The sequence below is a fragment of the Nerophis ophidion genome, linkage group LG05 (assembly GCF_033978795.1).
Source record: "Nerophis ophidion isolate RoL-2023_Sa linkage group LG05, RoL_Noph_v1.0, whole genome shotgun sequence".
NCBI lineage: Eukaryota > Metazoa > Chordata > Actinopteri > Syngnathiformes > Syngnathidae > Nerophis > Nerophis ophidion.
Window position 1 is genome coordinate 69,462,565 of NC_084615.1, and position 16,752 is coordinate 69,479,316.

Genomic DNA, 16,752 nt, shown 5'->3' on the forward strand with positions numbered 1-16,752 from the left:
ACCTAGTACCAACCTCGCCACGTCCGTTGTGTCCTGAGCAAGACACTTCACCCTTGCACCTGATGGGTGCTGGTTGGCGCCTTGCATGGCAGCTCCCTCCATCAGTGTGTGAATGTGTGTGTAAATGTGGAAGTAGTGTGAAAGCGCTTTGAGTACCTTGAAGGTAGAAAAGCGCTATACAAGTACAGCCCATTTATTTACCGCTAGATTCACCAAGTCAAGTATTTCATATATATATATATTAGATTAGATTAGATTAGATAGTACTTTATTTATTCCTTCAAAAGAGTTCCTTCAGGAAAATTAAAATGTTCAGCACAATTCCATTCAAGATCAGACAAACATTACAGGGAGACAGAACATATATATATATATATATATATATATATATATATATATATATATATATATATATATATATATATATGTGTATATATCTATATATATATATATATATGTATATATATATATATATGTATATATATATATATATATATATATATATATATATATATATATATATATATATATAAGAAATACTTGACTTTCAGTGAATTTTAGCTGTATATATATACATACATATATGTATATATATATATATAGATATATATATACATATATATATATGTATATATATATATATGTATGTATGTATATAAATAAAATAAATACTTGAATTTTAGTGTTCATTTATTTACACATTTGCACAACATAACACTCATCTACTCATTGTTGAGTTAAGGGTTGAATTGTCCATCCTTGTTTTTCTAACCATATGCATGTACAGTAGATGGCAGTATTGTCCTGTTAAAGAATCTCACAACATAGCTGTTTATGGCATTCATATTTTCTTGAAGTATTTTCCAATAAATATATTTATAAAGGATTGGCTCGGGATCTTTCTGTGTGGAGTTTGCATGTTCTCCCCGTGAATGCGTGGGTTCCTCCGGGTACTCCGGCTTCCTCCCACTTCCAAAGACATGCACCTGGGGATAGGTTGATTGGCAACACTAAATTGGCCCTAGTGTGTGAATGTGAGTGTGAATGTTGTCTGTCTATCTGTGTTGGCTCTGCGATGAGGTGGCGACTTGTCCAGGGTGTACCCTGCCTTCCGCCCAATTGTAGCTGAGATAGGCGCCAGCGCCCCCGCGACCCCGAAAGGGAATAAGCGGTAGAAAATGGATGGATGGATGGATGGATGTTGAATTGTTGCTATTTTTAGAATATTTAAAAAAAATCTCACATATCCCCTTGGCATACATTCAAGTACCCACAGGGGTACGCGTAACCTCATTCTAGAACCACTGACATATAGTGAGGGCAGAACACTACTAACAAAAGTTTCAATCAATTGAGGGGCACCTCCAAGACGCTAGGGGGCAGCAGTGTGCAAAGCCTGTGTTTCCCCCTCCAGTGTCGCCAACACACGTTTTGACGTTGCTGCGCCTTGCTGGGTGATTGGCGAGCTAAGATGGCGGCGCCAGAGGAGCCCGAATTATCTCAGGCGCAGACGGAAAAACTCCTCCAATTTCAGGTAAAACGGTTACACACACGACCGACGCGAGTTGGTTTCATGTAACACACGATGGCGTGTCATCGTTTGTTCGCAAACCGGCATCGTTCGGCCAGACTGCCCGTGTTGTGAGGCTTTCTGCACAGTCAACTTGCATCCTGGCAGCTTCAACTTCAGAGCTAACGTCAGCTAGCATTAGCCTGGAGATCTAACAAGTTAGATCCATTAAATCCTTCAAAATAGCACACGGTCCCTTTTTATTGTTATTCGGAATCGCATGCATAGTCACGTCGCGGTTACTAAAACATCACATGTACGCTTTAAGGCAGGGGTCGGGAACCTTTTTGGCTGAGAGAGCCATGAAAGCCAAATATTTCAAAATGTATTTCTGTGAGAGCCAAATCCTATTTTCTTTAACACTGAATGCAACTAAATGCGTGGATCTATAATACGACCAACAGTTTTATAGTAAAATAAGTCTCTTGTTTTTTTTAATAACATTGTTATTCTAAAGCATATACGGTATTTCCTTGAATTGCCGCCCAGGCGCTAATTCATTTAAAACCTCTTCTCACTCCTGCGCTTACCAAAGCCATGCGGTAAAAGTAAGCATGCGCTAATTATTTTAAAACCTCTTCTCACTCCGGCACTTACCAAAGGTGTGCAGTAAAAATGTGAGTGTGATGTAAGCTTGAACCTTAAAGGCCTACTGAAATGAGATTGTCTTATTCAAACGGGGATAGCAGGTCCATTCTGTGTCATACTTGATCATTTCGCAATATTGCCATATTTTTCCTGAAAGGATTTAGTAGAGAACATCACCGATAAAGTTCGCAACTTTTGCTTGCTAACAGAAAAGCCCTGCCTCTACCGGAAGTCGCAGACGATGACGTCACATGTTGATGGCTCTGTAGCCAAATTTCTTCCCCCCTACAGACACCCCCCCCCATTTACTTCCAGGGTCATGATTAATACAGATGTTTTGTTAACGCTATATTATAAAAACATAACGCTTTATTATGAAAATACAGACGTTTTGTTAATGCTATATTATAAAAAATTAAAAATAGATAAATAGATACATTTACAAACACAAGCTATGGGATGGGCTTCACGGTGGCAGAGGGGTTAGTGCGTCTGCCTCACAATACGAAGTTCCTGCAGTCCTGGGTTCAAATCCAGGCTTGGGATCTTTCTGTGTGGAGTTTGCATGTTCTCCCGTGAATGCGTGGGTTCCCTCCGGGTACTCCGGCTTCCTCCCACCTCCAAAGACATGCACCTGAGGATAGGTTGATTGGCAACACAAATCTTGCCCTAGTGCTTGAATGTGAGTGTGAATGTTGTCTGTCTATCTGTGTTGGCCCTGCGATAAGGTGGCGACTTGTCCAGGGTGTACCCCGCCTTCCACCCGATTGTAGCTGAAATAGGCGCCAGCGCCCCCCGCGACCCCAAAAGGGAATAAGCGGTAGAAAATGGATGGATGGATGGATGGATGGATGGATGGAAGCTATGGGATGACATCAGAGGAACGTGAAGAAACGTGACCCCGGAAGTAAATACGTCAAGCCCATAGCTTGTGTTTGAAAATTGTTTTGTTTTTTTATTTTTATTTTTTTATAATATAGCATTAACAAAATGTCTGTATTTTTATAATATAGCGTTATATTTTTATAATATAGCTTTAACAAAACGTCTGTATTAATCATGACCCCGGAAGTAAATGGGGGGGGAGGTTTTTGTAGGGGGGAAGAAATTTGGCGTGACAGCTCCTCACATCTTCATTGTAACACATTGTTTTTAATGGGAGCCTCCAACAAAAACAGCTATTTGGACCGAGAAAACGACAATTTCCCCATTAATTTGAGCGAGGATGAAAGATTCGTGTTTGAGGATATTGATAGCGACGGACTAGAAAAAAAAAAACGGGATTGCATTGGGACGGATTCAGATGTTTTTAGACACATTTACTAGGATAATTCTGGGAAATCCCTTATCTTTCTATTGTGTTGCTAGTGTTTTAGTGAGTTTGACAGTACCTGATAGTCGGAGGTGTGTGTCCACGGGTGTGTTGACTCGCAGTGTCCTAGAAAAGTCGATGGCAGCTGTATGGGCGGCACAAGCTCAGCTGATTTCCTGTAAGAAGCGACTTTTTACCACAATTTCTCACCGAAACCTGCTGGTTGACATTCGGTCGGGAACCACGTTTGCTTGACCGCTCTGACCCATAGTAAAGTTTCACCTCTGTCAATTTTAAACAAGGAATCACTGTGTGTTTGTGTGGCTAAAGCTTCCCAACTCCATCTTTCTACTTTGACTTTTCCAATATTAATTGAACAAATTGCAAAGGATTCAGCAACACAGATCTCCAAAATACTGTGTAATTATGCCGTTAAAGCAAACGACTTTTAGCTGTGTGTGTGCGCAGCGCTCATATTTTCTAACAGCCCTTGACGTCACATGACGTTTTCAAGAAGAAACTCCCGGGAAATTTAAAATTGCAATTTAGTAAACTAAAAAGGCCGTATTGGCATGTGTTGCAATGTTAATATTTCATCATTGATATATAAACTATCAGACTGCGTGGTCGGTAGTAGTGGGTTTCAGTAGGCCTTTAAGAGCTATTCAGTAGGGTTTAAAGGCCTACTGAAACCCACTACTACTCACCACGCAGTCTGATAGTTTATATATCAATGATGAAATATTAACGTTGCAACACATGCCAATACGGCCTTTTTAGTTGACTAAATTGCAATTTTAAATTTCCCGCGACGTGTCCTGTTGAAAACGTTGCGGAATGCTGACGTGTACGCGTGACGTCCCTATAAGGCGTCCCTATAAGATTATAAGGCGCACCTTCAATGAATGGCCTATTTAAAAACTTTGTTCACATATAAGGCACACCGCACTATAAGGCGCATAGAATAGATGCTACAGTAGAGGCTGGGGTTACATTATGCATCCATTAGATGGAGCTGCGCTAAAGGGAATGTCAACAAAACAGTCAGGTCAGTCAAACTTTATTAATAGATTAAAACCTAGCGTTCTGACAACTCTGTTCACTCCCAAAATGAATAAACAGCTGTTTTATTATATTCCCCGAGGTAAAGTCTGTGACGTGGTATTTTGTTTAATCTTTTAACAGCAAGGTATAGCATGTATAATATACTGTTACGGTCAATCAAACGTGAGTGCAACATTAGATTAGATTAGATAGTACTTTATTTATTCCGTCAGGAGAGTTCCTTCAGGAAAATTACAATTTTCAGCACAATCCATTCAAGATCAGACAAACATTACAGGGAGACAGAACAGGATCGCTGACGGGTCTGCCGGCTTCCAGCGCCCCTTACAAAAAAGATGACATACAGGTTAACATGGGGGGGGGGGGGGGGGGCGAGGGAGAAAAGAATAGAAGATTAAAATAAAATAAAAAAAATCGGTCTTAGCCTGGGCCCTGTAGTGGGGGTGCAGACTGAGGCCAAGGGAAAAAAAAAACAAACAAAAAAAACCCAACTCATAGCCATTAACCATACATAACAATATATCAATAAGTCAACGTTGCTCAAACGTTAATGTCACACAACACAGCACACAAAATAATCATGTCAAGCTCACTTTAAGTCATTCCTCATCCACGAATCCCTCAAATTCTTCTTCAGTGTCCGAATAAAAGAGTTGGGCTAATACGGCATCCAACATCTGTCTCTTCGAAGTCATCATTAATGGAGTCGGTGTCGCTGCTGTTGTCTAGCAGTTCAGTGACAATTCCTGCCTTCCTGAAAGCTCGGACCACAGTTGAGACTGATATATCAGCCCAGGCATTTACGATCTACTGGCAGATAGTGGTGTATGCTGTCCGGCGCTGTCTCCCTGTCTTGGTGAACGTGTGTTCGCCTTCTGTCATCCACTGTTCCCACGCAGTTCGCAGTCTAGCTTTGAATCCCCTGTTGACACCAATATCTAGCGGCCGGAGTTCTTTTGTCAATCCTCCCTTGTTGCTTTTTCCACTTCCGCACCGTTGATGTTTAATTCTCTGCTGCTCTATTCCCTTGTTCTACTGCGTGATTGATTGCCTTGAGTTTAAATTCTGCGTCGTAAGCGTGTCTCTTAGTAGGACGGCACGCCTCCCGCAGTCAATAATTCCAGCATGCACCGCGCGCTTCTTCTGCTACGGGGGAAAATAAGGTCGGCGGCTGTAGAAGAAGAAGCGTAGAAGAAGAAGCACACTTCTTCTTCTACGGGGGAAAATGAAGTTGGCGGCTGCTTACCGTAGTTGCGAGACCTCCATCCATCCATTTCTACCGCTTATTGTGGCTCAATATTGGTTCATATATAAGGCGCCCCAGATTATAAGGCGCACTGTCAGCTTTTGAGAAAATTTGAGGTTTTTAGGTGCGCCTTATAGTGCAGAAAATACGGTACTTATCGTGTTAAGCTATCCATCCATCCATTTCTACCGCTTATTCCCTTTCGGGGTCGCGGGGGGTGCTGGCGCCTATCTCATCTACAATCGGGCGGAAGGCGGGGTACACCCCGGACAAGTCGCCACCTCATCGCAGGGCCAACACAGATAGACAGACAACATTCACACTCACATTCACACACTAGGGCCAATTTAGTGTTGCCAATCAACCTATCCCCAGGTGCATGTCTTTGGAGGTGGGAGTAAGCCGGAGTACCCGGAGGGAACCCACGCATTCACGGGGAGAACATGCAAACTCCACACAGAAAGATCCCGAGCCTGGATATAAGCTATGTCAGCTAAAATTTATCTGAGAGTCAGATGCAGTCGTCAAAAGAGCCACATCTGGCTCTGGAGCATAGGTTCCCTACCCCTGCTTTAAGGGTTCCATTTGCCAAATGATGAATATAGCTGTCACTATCATTACAGACTCCCAGTGACTCCTTTCAAGCTTAGCACAACGACCGAGCTGTCACTAAAGTTTTGACAAATGCATTGGAAGTCATTGTTGGCTAAGTTGTATGATAATAATACAATATATTGTAGCGCCCTGCATTATTCCACGGTCTTAAATATACCATACTGCAGTTTCCTTGATGGACAGTTCGATGCTAGTAGCTGTTCATTGGAGAGCTAAGCGGCTAACCTATGTGATCCTGCTAGATGGAGGTTTGTTGTCCATCCATCCATTTCCTACCGCTTATTCCCTTCGGGGTCACGGGGGGCGCTGGTGCCTATCTCAGCTACAATCAGGCGGAAAGCGGTGTACACCCTGGACAAGTCGCCACCTCAACGCAGGGCCAACACAGATAGACAGACAACATTCACACTCACATTCACACACTAGGGCCAATTTAGTGTTGCCAATCAACCTATCCCCAGGTGCATGTCTTTTGAAGTGGGAGGAAGCCGGAGTACCCGGAGGGAACCCATGCAGTCACGGGGAGGACATGCAAACTCCACATAGAAAGATCCTGAACTACAGGACTACTCAGGACCTTCATATAGTGAGGCAGATGCATGTTGTGTCAATGCTAATTATAACTGTGGAGTTTGTTGGAAGATACATGTTCATCCTACAGCTTGTTTTTGATTCCTTCTACCTTAGTAGGACCAGCATGAAAAGTACACCAAATGGCAGAAACATGCTGAGGCTTTCGTCCAGCAGTGGACTGACAACGGCTGATGATGATGATGATGATGACCTTAGTAGGAATAATTCCATACAGCAGTCCAGCAGTCAGTGCTCAACTCTGTAGAATTTGCACCTGTCTCGCTGACAATAAGCTTCCATGCACTTAGGTAAAAGGAAATCCATCCTATTTGGGTCCCAAATCAACCTTAAAGTCAGTGACTTCACTATTATTATACCAGGAAAGATGAGGTCTCCTATCTAGGTTCCACTCTAGAGGCTAATCTTTCCTGTGATAAAATGGCAACAAAGGTAATCAAAAACGTCAACCAAAGAAAGAGATTTCTCTTCAGAATTTCCTCACTGGTCAACTATAGCACCATGAAGATTCTAGCGGGAACTCTCATTAAACCCTTTTTTCGATTACGCATGTACCTCCTGGTATCCAAAACGCTCACATTTAGACTCCAAAAATCCCAGAACAAGCTAGTCCGGTTACTTCTAGTCCCCTCACTTCCCAGGGGGTGAAAAAGGGGATGGGTATAATGCAGAGGACACACTTCACGACACCTAGTGTGTGAGTGAAAATCATTGGTACTCTAACTTTAACCTCCACCCCAGATCACACCTCTCTCCTACACACTTCTCCAAAGTGGGCTGGCTACGGTGGAGGACAGAGTAAAACAACTTGCAATGAGCCTAGTCTATAAAATTCGCTACACCTCCCTGATACCGAAGTACATGTCAAACTACTTCCATACCGTAAATGACCGCCATAATCACGACACCAGGAGGAGCTCCGCAAACCACGTTAAACCCAGATTCCAATCCAACAAAGGTCTTAACTCATTCTCCTTCTATGCCACATCAATATGGAATGCGCTCCCAATAGGTGTAAAAGAAAGTGCATCTCTAGCATCCTTCAAACCACGCTAAAAGAACACCTCCAGGCAACTACAACACTAGTCTAACACCCTCCTCCCACCACATCCCACCTCCCCGGATTGTACATAATCAAATGTCAATAATCAAATGTATATACTTGTTCCTATGCTTTCTGAACTAACTATGTTCACTGCTAGCTGTACATATCCTACGAAGTCAGACCTACACTGTTTCAATGTGCATTTCTCAGATGATGCAATTGTTGATGACTGAAGTGCTGATATCAACCAAACCTAACCTCCCTGCGCCAAACCCCTTCACACCCCACCCCCCGGATTGTAAATATTTCAATGTATATACTCTGATGATTAACTTGTGATGACTGTATTATGCTGATAGTATATATTTGTAAATGAATTGATTTACGTGGGATGATTAACTTGTGTGATGACTGTATTATGCTGATAGTATATATTTGTACCATGAATTGATTTACGTGGACCCCAACTTAAACAAGTTGAAAAACTTATTCGGGTGTTACCATTTAGTAGTCTATTGTACAGAATATATACTGTTCTTTGCAATCTACTAATAAAAGTTTCAATCAATCAAAAAAACTAGCTTAAACTAATCAAATATTTTCCTTTTATGTGTCTTGACAGGACCTCACTGGTTTGGAATCTATGGACCAATGTCGTCGCACATTAGAACAACATAACTGGAACATTGAGGTAATTTTTCAAAACACCACATTGTCCTACTTGATCCCACAGTAAAGCCATGTAAACCGTTCTGCCCTTAGAAAGTGATTCTTGTTCAGTTGTGTTGGTCATTGTGATTTTTATTTCCAGTGGTGTGGAAATCCACTGCATCGTGTTGTTTTTGTGGTACGAATGATGCAGCAGGGTGCTACACCACTAAGAACTGCAATCATTGGAATACTCCATTGAAAAATATCCATAAGTATGCTTAATAGCAGTGGTTCGCAAAACTTTTTTCATCAAGTACCACCTCAGAAAACACTTGGCTACCACCATAATGACCAACATTAAAATGCAGTATCGTAGTAGGTCTAAGTGTTCATTAAAAACCAGGCAGATATTTTGTTTTAATACGGGAAATTAAATTATGGTAAATGGGTTATTCTTGTGTAGCGCTTTTCTACCTTCAAGGTACTCAAAGCGCTTTGACACTATTTCCACATTAACCCATTCACACACACATTCTGATGGCGGGAGCTGCCATGCAAGGCACTAAGCCCGACCCATCAGGAGCGAGGGTGAAGTGTCTTGCTCAAGGACACAACGGACGTGACTAGGCTGGTAGTAACTGGGGATCGAACCAGGAACCCTCAGATTGCTGGCATGGCCACTCTCCCAACTCCGCCACCCCGTCCCCATTAAATTACATTATTTAATTGTTTTTTTGTTTTGCATACCACTGGATAGAGTCTGCGTACCACTAGTGGTACACGTACCACAGTTTGAGAATCACAGCTTTATAGCATCATTTTAGCATCATAACATCATTTTTATACAAGTCATGTGTTAGAACTATTGGAAGGGTGCTTATTAATAGTAGTATGTGTATTATTATGGTGTTAACTTAGTCTGAATGTATGCTGCTCGTTTCTGTTTTTGTAACATGTCTCTTCATTTTGTCACTTAATGGTGCGTTTAATTTGTATTGGGAAGTCAGAATTTTCGAGATCGTAGTTGGAATTCCAACGGAAACGTCCCTCGAGGTCAGACTCCCACTCAGAAAGTCGCAGCGTTCTCACCAGCCCTGAGTTGTTTTTTAAGATGCCTGCTCTAGATGTAAGCAATGATATACGCTTCTAAAATTTCCATTATTACCACTTCTGATTGGTATTTGTCACACTCAATTAGGCATATATGATGTATTGTTCAACACTTATATATGGTAACGTTCATGTTGTGTAAACTAAATGTATTTCATATGTTTTATGCGTTCTACATTGCGTATGTGTTTCCTCTTCATCCACTGTGTTTGAAGGTTGCAGAAAGTGCTTATTTTCCCATAAGTTGTTTGTATTCAAAAGTAGCTTTTGTGGATGTGGCCATCTTGAGTTCCGATTTTGTGACCGGAACGCTCACAATTAGGCTGTGATGTCATTCCAGCTCCGACTTTCAACTTCCGAGGTAAATGGAACGCACCATTACAATTGTCTTAAGACCATGCTGCCTGTGAGTGCTTTTAGATGGGTAGGGGCCCCCAGCGGCACCCAGTCCTCGTTCAGACGAGTGAGACATGTTTTCATTTCTCCAAAAGTTTCCATTAGATTTGCTGCTAATCGCTTTTTCAAAAGACACTATCTTGAGGGGTCATATTACTCGCTGAAAATAGCGACAAAGTTGCTATTTTGACAACATTGATTTCTCTTGCTTGGTCTGGCAGACCAGGGTCATAATAAAGTGTTCATGAGTGGGGGTGAACAGATAGCTCCACGTTTATTTGTGGCAATTGTATGGAAAACACTGCTTTTCATTGTATTGCTTTCAGGCTGCAGTACAAGACAGACTTAATGAGCAGGAAGGAGTACCCAGTGTGTTCAACCCTCCACCATCCAGACCTTTACAGGTCAATACAGCAGACCACAGAGTATATAGTTATATTGTCTCCAGGCCGCAACCCAGGGTAGGTCTGCTATAGAGAATAAGCAACATGTACTAATGTTCTATCAAGATTTGTAGTTTGGATATAATAAATGCATTGTACTTTTAAAGGAATTTTTAGTATATAGTTTGTATTTAGGTAATTGATTTGATTGGTTGTGTATTTCAGGGCTTGCTGGGATGGAGTTATTACTTGATAATGTTACCTTTCAGATTTACATATTACACACTCCTGGACATATTCAGGTAAGAGGAAGAATATAAGATGCAGATATTGATGTACAACAAAAATCGTCAATATTGTTTTCTTCCAGGTTTGCCCTGCGGTTCGTCAGACCAGACCCTCGCGGTCGTGTTACAGACCCTGTTGGAGATGTTGTGTCCTTCATTCATAGTTTTGAGGAGAAGTATGGCCGCTCACATCCTGTTTTTTACCAGGGAACGTACAGCCAGGTGAGTTCAGAGATCATCATTAGGACAATTCCCGTAAGTGAGATTTTGCAGAATTGTCACTAACATCTTAAAGGGGAACTGCACTTTTTTAAAGAAATTTCTTATGTAAGACGACAAGAATTTTTTTTCTTTAAAATGCATTGTAACTTGTGAATAAACAATAGCAAAAGTCAATTAACAATGAAGCTAAAAGGATTCCCTTTATTCTGCCGTCAAAGCGCTCTAAAAACATCCAATAACCTCCATCGTTTTATATACAGTTGTGTTCAAAATAATAGCAGTCCCACCACATTAGCAAGATAAATCAGTGTTTTTGTTAGAATTTCAACTTCTACACTGCAAGTACATTTCTAGAAGGTTTAGTAAAGGTATAGAAAACCAACAGACCCAACAGGCATGGCATGCATACATGCTGCTGATTCTGTGAAACTGAATCATTTACTGAAAGGGGCGTGTTAAAAAAATAGCAGTGCTTACTGAGTTCAATTAGTTAGGTCATTGATTATGTGAAAAAAAAAGGTGTTAAATAGGTGGCCCTTATTTAAGGATCAAGGCAACTGACGCTGCATATGCTGGCTGTGCATTTGTCCTTACAAAACAGAGTAAAATGGGTCGTTCCAGACACTGTTCAGATGAAGAGCGTTCTTTGATTAAGAAATTAATAAAAGAGGGGGAAACCTATAAAGAAGTGCAGAAAATGATAGGCTGTTCAGCTAAAAATGATATCAAACGCTTTAAAATGGCAGCCAAAACCAGAAAGGCGAGGAAGGAAAAAAAAAAAGACTATTCGAATGGATTGGAAAATAACCAAAATGGCAAAGGCTCAGCCAATGATCAGCTCCAGGAGGATCAAAGAATATCTAAGATGGCCTGTGAGTACTGTAGCAATCAGACCACGTCTATTTGAAGCCAAGCTACCAGCAAGAAGCCCCCGCAAAGTCCCATTGTTAAAAAAAAGACATGTGCTGAAGCGGTTACAATTTGCCAAAGAACACATTGACTGGGCTAAAAAGAAATGGCGTTATATTTTGTGGACTGATGAGAGTAACATTGTTCTTTTTGGGTCTGAATTCAAGCCCCAATACACAGTGAAGATGGTGAAGCATGGTGGTGCAGGCATCATGATATGGGGATGTTTCTCGTACTACGGTGTTGGTCCTATTTATCGCATACCAGGGATCATGGATCAGTTTGAGTACATCAGAATACTGGAAGAAGTCATGCTGCTGTATGCTGAAGAAGAAATGCCCTTGAAATGGGTGTTTCAACAAGACAATGACCCCAAACACACCAGCAAGCGAGCAAAATCATGGTTTCAGACAAGCAGAATTCAAGTAATGGAGTGGCCAGCACAATCCCCGGACTTTAATCTCATTGAAAACTTGTTGGCTGACATAAAAGATATTGTTCATGAGGCAAAGCCAAGAAATGCAGAGGAATTGGGGAACGTACTACAATTTTCCTGGGCTACAATACCTGTTGAACGGTATCAGAAGTTGGTGGACTCCATGTGCCACAGATGTGAAGCAGAAACTGTGGTTATGCAACTAAATATTAGTTAATGATTCTCAAGAAAGTTGAATATGCAAGCATTTCTTAGTTTATACAGTGATTTTGAGTTTTGCAAAGAAATATGTCATTACTGCTATTTTTTTGTTTTATATTTATTGACTTTCTGTAAAATATTATCATTCATTTACTTTTTTCTAATTGTATGGCTTTGAAATAGAATGTGCAGTGTACCCAATGCATTTGGGTTCATTAAAATACAATTTATCTGAAGAATTTTGAGGTTTACTCACCTTTTTAAACACACTGCTATTATTATGAACATAACTGTGTATGCTGTAGGTATATATGTAATGTTGTACCAGACACATTCAAAAAAACGTGTTATTTGCGAATTTTGATCCTTTTAAGCATACGGCAGCGCAATAATTTAACAGATTCATTTAAACCTTTTCTCACCTGGATAGCAGAAAGAGATGTAATACGACATTTTGGTACACTTTGACAGCCATTTTAGACCCATAAATGTTGAGAACGACACGAAAAGACGCTTGGTTCCAACCCCCTTTTCTTAAGGATTAGGAGTCATATTTAATTTAAACGGAAATATAACAATATTCTATCAGTCAGCATCTTAATGACTGCAGACATTTCACAGTAAGTGATCTTTTTATTATGGTTGTTGGCTCATTGAGTATGCAGTCAGTAATAATCAGTGATGTATGGGGGGAAGCAAACGTAATGCGTTTTTAAATTAATGTGCAGAGTATGCTTAAAATGATCAAAATACGTAAATATCAAATGTTATTATTACTGTGCCTGTTACTACATTACATATATACTTACAGCATGTATATAAAACGTTAATAAAGTGTTTGGATGTTTTTTAAGGCCTTTTATAGGCAGAATAGAGCAACTCCCTTAGGCTCCATTGTAAGCAGAGTTTCCATCACATTTATTTATTATTAAAAATGCGTAAAAAAAAAAGAAAAACATATGTGTTCTTGTCATGCAAAAAAATTGTGAATGATAGGCAAACTTAAAAACAAAAAGTGCAATACCCCCTAAGAAGGATTCAATGCTGATATTGGCTGACTAATACCTGATATGCTAGAATTCCAGCACTTCATTTCCCACACATGAGCAGCTCTTCTCTCAGGTCACATGTGGTGTCATGAATGAATACATTATTCTTCTTTTACTGCGATGCTAGAGAATGCATATAATGAAAACATTGTTTATGAAAATACAAGCAAAACATCTGATTAAAAATATTTACATATCAAAATGCCTTTTCTGATTAAATTAGTGGGTGTGTTGATTCTCCCAGTCAAGACCAATACAGTCACATAGACGGTCTGAGTGCCCGCGAGTCTGCATTCAGAGCAGGATTACTGGTTAGCTGCAGCAGAATACAAAAGTGAAAGTAAAGACTGTCACTAAAGGCGCTGCTCCTTTTTAAAAGTTGTTTCAATTTCTATGCTATTGTTAGTCATATTGCTTTATTTTGTTCTTCTGGGCTGCACTTCCAGCTGTGTAAGGGTAAGAGGCACAGCGCTGATTGAACGTACACAAACACACACATTCACAGACACACACATGGTCACGGTCAATAAAGATGGATTGTTTTATGCTCACGATCATATAATTGCCCAACCCTACTCTGAGTGATTTTTTCATTTCAAACTCCATATATACAACCCAAAGGTGAAACTTGTTAATCATTCTACAGCACATACATACTAAGTTAGCAGGTCATCACTAATGCGCCGACATCCAAGCACTACCTCAGACAGAAAAAATATATTATCCCATATCTTATTTCTATGCCAATATCAATCATTTATATAACATACAAATAATTAACAATAGCTATTTTCGGTTATTTTGACAACCGCTTATGTCGATGTGAGTCACCCAGTCGGAAGGATGGCGGCTTACAGGTTTTATCACTGTATGCCTCTACTTTCCTATATTAAAATATATATATATACTGTATATATATATATATATATATATATATATATATATATATATATATATATATATATTCAAAGCTACAGGATCCCCTAGTGGTGTAATGGCACATACACACTTCTGACTTTCAGTGCAGAGGTCATGGGATCGCTTCCCGGCCAGGGTTGTGTCAGGAAGGGCACCCTGTGTAAAAACCAAGCCGAACATTAATGTGAATAACTCGCCAAAATTGGATAGCAACATATTTAAAGCTACAAGAACTAAAATCTATACATTGATAAACATTCAGAAATAAGCATATTGATACTTATTTTTCTAACCAGAAAAAAAACATATCTGAAATGTCACACTATATTTGAAATGTTTGCAGGCACTAAACGATGCCAAAGGGGAGCTCCGTTACCTTTTAGTGTATCTTCATGGAGACGATCATCAAGACACTGATGAGTTTTGCCGGTTGGTGTTTTTTTAAATATTACATTTTTTGTAATGTTGACAATTGTGTGATAAATCCATGTGCTTGTGAACCTTCTGTTTTCTTTTATGAACCATTTTTAATGTGATTTTCTTCCCTTTGTGCTGTACATATCTCTGTAGCTCCACACTATGTACAGAAGAAGTGATAACCTTCCTCAACGCCCGAATGCTGTTCTGGGCATGCTCAACGAACAAACCTGAGGGCTACAGAGGTAAGCAGATTGCGTCCTCTTTGACGCCACATTCAGAAACAGACGTCTGTCGTTGTAATATATGTAACTACACGATCATTCAGGAAGACACGATCGGCCCCACGATTGCACGAAGACTATTTCCCTTCCGTCAGGATGTTTTAGGGCAGTTATGATCGTGTCCGCGGTCACATTTACAACGATTTTCATTTTTTGACATCTTTATTTGAATAACAGAGTTATATAAAAGATTACATACAAAACAAAACAAACGTCACTTGATGTGCTCAGCACCCTTAAATGGCAAGTAAACAATCTTTTTAGTTTTACTACCTAATTTACATGAACTCACAATAATGATAATTTAAAAGTATACTTTTTTTTTAGGCCGCAGATATAGATTTGTTACAGTAAGTGCCTTGTTAAAAAAAATCAACATTTAAAAAAATTATTTCAAAGTATACCAAACAAACCTTTCCTGACAAAGCTGCGCTGGTGTGCACATTTAAAGAAATTATTGATTGGCGATGATAGATTAAGCATTAAAAACACTTCCCTTCTTTTTTCAACCGCCATCATTTGCCCGTGACGAGAAACTAATAATCCAAACAGAGTTATGGTTGCTCACAGTGCAACTGGCTCACTGGCGCAAAGCCCCGATGTACAAACTACCGTAACATCAACTGTGCATTGAGGGACCCCATATCCTTCCACCTTTCAAAGACATGCATAAAAAACGGATGTAATACCGTTTTATTTAGCAACGACACGAACAGCTGAAAATGGGTGGAATAATGGATGTCCTGTATATACTGTGTTTCTTGTAGTATGTGTGCCTTTTGTGCATAATCGTTGTAACAAAAAATATATTTTAATACTATAATTTATAACAGATTAGTTTCAAATTTATGTAGACATTGTTTGGCCTTTTAAAAAAAAACAACAACTGTTGTTTCAAATGTATGTAGACGTTTTTTGGCCTTTTTAAAAAAAATATTTGCATCATAGCAAATATGTCGTCCTACTGACCGCGCAACCAGCCACACTCACACCGCCACATGTATCTTGGCAATCTAAGGAAAACCCACAACAGTTATTTTCAGTCCAATGCAAAAACTTATAGTCAAACAGTTGGTGTGAAAACTGCAGTCTACAATAGTGCCTAAAAAGCAAAGGTTGTTATACACAATACTTTGTGCACATAAAGGCTTTTTGTCAGATGTAAAAATAAATACAATTTCCTACATTTCTGTCACTTAACTCCAGTACTAATTTAAATTGTGTGACTCACAGTACCATAAAATAATACATGAATAGATTTGACCTAGGGCTGAACGATATACTCGATATATCGCGGGTTTGTCTCTGTGCGAAATATAGAAAATGACTATATCGTGATATTCGAGTATACGTTCTCAGGCAACTGATTTTAGCTGCGGGTATTACACTTCAGACTTTTTTCATTCTTTCTTGTCTCTTTCTCACAGAGACTTAAAACAAGCGCACCTTCTTACATA

At 39.8% G+C, this 16,752-nt stretch overlaps 1 protein-coding gene across 3 annotated transcripts in view; it reads left to right on the top strand.

The window, feature by feature from the left end:
* The first annotated feature begins 1,381 nt into the window (after positions 1 to 1,381).
* faf2 (Fas associated factor family member 2) overlaps positions 1,382 to 16,752 on the top strand; it is a 36,442-nt gene continuing 21,071 nt past the window's right edge. For 2 of the 3 annotated variants that reach the window (XM_061901908.1, XM_061901909.1), the window contains exons 1-7: positions 1,382 to 1,534; positions 8,655 to 8,723; positions 10,516 to 10,650; positions 10,798 to 10,874; positions 10,943 to 11,081; positions 14,938 to 15,023; positions 15,165 to 15,256. In XM_061901908.1, coding sequence (XP_061757892.1) covers positions 1,472 to 1,534; positions 8,655 to 8,723; positions 10,516 to 10,650; positions 10,798 to 10,874; positions 10,943 to 11,081; positions 14,938 to 15,023; positions 15,165 to 15,256 — 661 coding nt within the window. In that variant the 5' untranslated portion in view covers positions 1,382 to 1,471. The remainder of the gene's footprint in view (positions 1,535 to 8,654; positions 8,724 to 10,515; positions 10,651 to 10,797; positions 10,875 to 10,942; positions 11,082 to 14,937; positions 15,024 to 15,164; positions 15,257 to 16,752) is intronic. The other variant, XM_061901907.1, reaches the window with a different exon arrangement.